Raw genomic sequence first — 3,435 nt, forward strand, 5'->3', positions numbered from 1 at the left:
ATATGTATATATATATATATATAAAAAGAAAATAATATGCTTTTATTTGTGCGTTGTGTGTGTCTATACATATATATATATATATATATATGTTTATTTGTGCATTGTGTGTGTATATATATATATATATATATATATATAATATATTTGAGTATATGTGGTGTGAAGTTGTGTATCCTAATGAAGGAACAAAATACACCACACTGGCAAGTTTGCCACATTTTTGCCTCACTGTTAATGCTTAATGTGCCAGAAACAATGACATATATATATATATATATATATATATATATATATATATTTTATGTATACACACACACACACACACACACATCTATATACATTTATATTTGTATGTTCTTAAAAAGATTTTATGTAAAACCAACCATTTCAAAACTGAGTCAGCATCTGTTGTTGACTGTGTCATGGCATTGTAGGAGTAATTGAGTTCAATTGTCTTTGTTTAGCCTTAATTATTTAGGTGGCATCCATTTCCCCTAAATAAAGGGGGCACCCCTGTAAAGACTTCACATTTCTCAAAACATTGTCAGTGATTTTTCTACAATTTTTTTTTTTTAAACCTTTTTTTACTTGTTTCAGTCATTTGACTGCGGCCATGCTGGAGCACTGCCTTTAGTCGAGCAAATTGACCCAAGGAATTATTCTTTGTAAGCCTAGTACTTATTCTATCGGTCTCTTTTTTCCGAACCGCTAAGTTACGGAGATGTAAACACACCAGCATCGGTTATCAAGCCAATTTAGAAAATAACTTACCATTTATGCTTACCCGGAGTTACTTCCTTCACCTCATTTTCATTTAAATCACAGTGCTCCAGCATGGCCGCAGTCAAATGACTGAAACAAGTAAAAGAATAATAGAATATATACACCGAATAGGGCAATTGTCATGCACAAAATAAGTCGAATATTCCCCAAAATTGTGCTGGGTGCTTATTATGTGCCCTCAGCATGGGTGCATTTATGCAGCACTGGCATAGGTGCTTTTTAAGAGGCACCAGCACCAGAAAAGACAGGCTTGTTTGTGTGGAAGACAGCTATTTTACTTAGCTTGATATGTCTTGATATCAAGTACAGCAAATTGCCACATCTCCCAGTCCCTTATCATTTCTTTAGTGAGGCCTAGCATTCAAAAAATAAGCACCAGGATTAATCTGATCAATTCAACCTCTGAACACAGTGCCCCAGCATGGCCACTGTTCACTAATTGAAGCAAGTAACAATAACAGAATAGCACAACTTGGGTTATTAATGTTTTAATTGATTTAGTATTGTATTTTCCTTAATATTGTTCTCTCAGGGGTAAAAATGCAGATGCCTTGATTCATATTCTTAACAACCCACCGGCTGACACAAAAGTTTCCAGGGTAAGTACTGGCATATGTTTGTCTGTTTTAACCTTTTAGCATTTAAACTGGCCATATCTGTCCAAAATATTCTATTGGTTTTATGTTTAAACTGGCCGGATCTGGCCTCTCACAGCTACCTTTACCCTTTCGTTACCAACCCGGCTGAAACCGGCTCTGGCTCTGAGTACAAATGTCTTGTTTTCATAAGTTTTGAATTAAAATCTTCCACTAAACCTTAGTCACAATTTATGTTCCTAACACTAGCTTAATGATAACTAAGTTATTTTACTAAATTCTTTGTTATATTTAAAGTAATTGAAAGAAACACAGAACCTCTCAAAATAAATACAGTAACGAAAGGGTTAAAGTATTATTCTAAAAATAAACAATGATGTCATTGAAATCTCAAATCTACAAGAAAATACATGACTAATTCAAATGAATTTGAATCGTGACATGTGTAAGGATTTTCGAGCGAGATCGTTGCCAGTGCCCCTGGACTGGCTCTTGTGCGGGTGGCACATAAAATACACCTTTTTGAGCGTGGCTGTTGCCAGTACCGCCAGACTGGCCTTCGTGCGGCTGACACGTAAAAGCACCCACTACACTCTCTGAGATTGGAGGCTGGTGTTGCCATCCGGTTTCACCAGTCCTCAGTCAAATCGTCCAACCCATGCTAGCATGGAAAGCGGACATTAAACGATGATGATGATGATGATGATACATCTGACAAAGTAATCTGAATGCTAAAGGGTTGAAATAAACAATACAGATTTGGATACTTTGATGTCATTCCTTATTGTTTTTGTTGTTGTATATACATAGCTTGTTAAAACAGAAACTCCCTAAACAGTTATACATATAGTAAGATCAAATTTAACCCTTTTGTTACCGCATCTATTTTGAGATGTTCTGTGTTTCTTTCAATTACTTTAGATATAACAAAGAATTTAGTAAAATAACTTAGTTTCGTTAGAAAACAAATGATGTTCGCCAAATCAGAAAGATCCCTAGTTTTTTTTATAGAGTTAGAATATGTCTAAACTATGAAGTGTTTGACAGCATATAAAGCTCACTCCAATTTCAGCTGCACATATTCAGGAGGAAAGATTTTAGTGCATTAAAGCTTGTGGAGATCTGACTACATATACGGAACTTGGGAGTGGTTTTTTGAGATATTTCCTCTGGAAAAATGGGTGCATTTCCATGCCAATAATATAGCAAGTCATGTGATCACAGTAACAAGCTTGCAATAAGGTTAAATATAAAGCAATTCTTAGGAACTTTGTAAGGAATTGTGGTTTCTGGTGAACAATTTTGGGAGAAACCATTTTACATTGTATATAAGCAATAATTCATGCATGGTAATGACTACTATGGCTGTGGAATTGGTACACAAAATGTTTGATGACAACTTTGATTCCTCTATTTGTAATTAGGCTAATCAGATATATCTAATTTTGAATGACAGCTCACAACATATTTGACCTATGTGAATCAAGATACTTTTTAGTACTCTGTTCGGTAAAGGTTATTGTGGCTTTTTGTGTTATTAAAGAAGTTCTAAACAATTAAGCAGAAAATAAAACTAAAAGAGGCAAGTATAAAAGAAATAGACTTTAAAAAATCAAAGAAAATCAGGAATATCTTTATTTACATCATAAATAAAACTAAAAGGTTTGAACATCTACAGCAATTTATCAAATGACTGTTTTATTAAATAGACTCAATTTGATACATGAAACTTCATTTTGAGATTAAAACCTTGTTCGAGTATAAAATTTAAGTGAATGTAACAAGAAAGATGACATCAAAATCCAATAAAAATGATATACTCTTTTACTTGTTTCAGTCATTTGACTGCAGCCATGCTGGAGCACCGCCTTTATTCGAGCAAATCGACCCCAGGACTTATTCTTTGGAAGCCTAGTACTTATTCTATTGGTCTCTTTTGCCGAACCGCTAAGTTACAGGGATGTAAACACACCAGCATCGGTTGTCAAGCGATGTTGGGGGGACAAACACAGACACACAAACACACATATATATATATATATATATATATATA

General features: G+C 34.2%; 1 protein-coding gene across 1 annotated transcript in view; it reads left to right on the top strand.

Annotated features, from left to right (window-relative positions):
* Positions 1 to 3,435, top strand: part of LOC106878172 (actin-related protein 2/3 complex subunit 5-C) — a 24,795-nt gene that overhangs the window by 14,509 nt on the left and 6,851 nt on the right. The window contains exon 2 of the mRNA XM_014927314.2: positions 1,319 to 1,385. Within this exon, the coding sequence (XP_014782800.1) occupies positions 1,319 to 1,385 (67 nt within the window). The remainder of the gene's footprint in view (positions 1 to 1,318; positions 1,386 to 3,435) is intronic.

This window comes from Octopus bimaculoides, chromosome 8 (assembly GCF_001194135.2).
Source record: "Octopus bimaculoides isolate UCB-OBI-ISO-001 chromosome 8, ASM119413v2, whole genome shotgun sequence".
In the NCBI taxonomy this organism is placed as follows: Eukaryota; Metazoa; Mollusca; class Cephalopoda; order Octopoda; family Octopodidae; genus Octopus; species Octopus bimaculoides.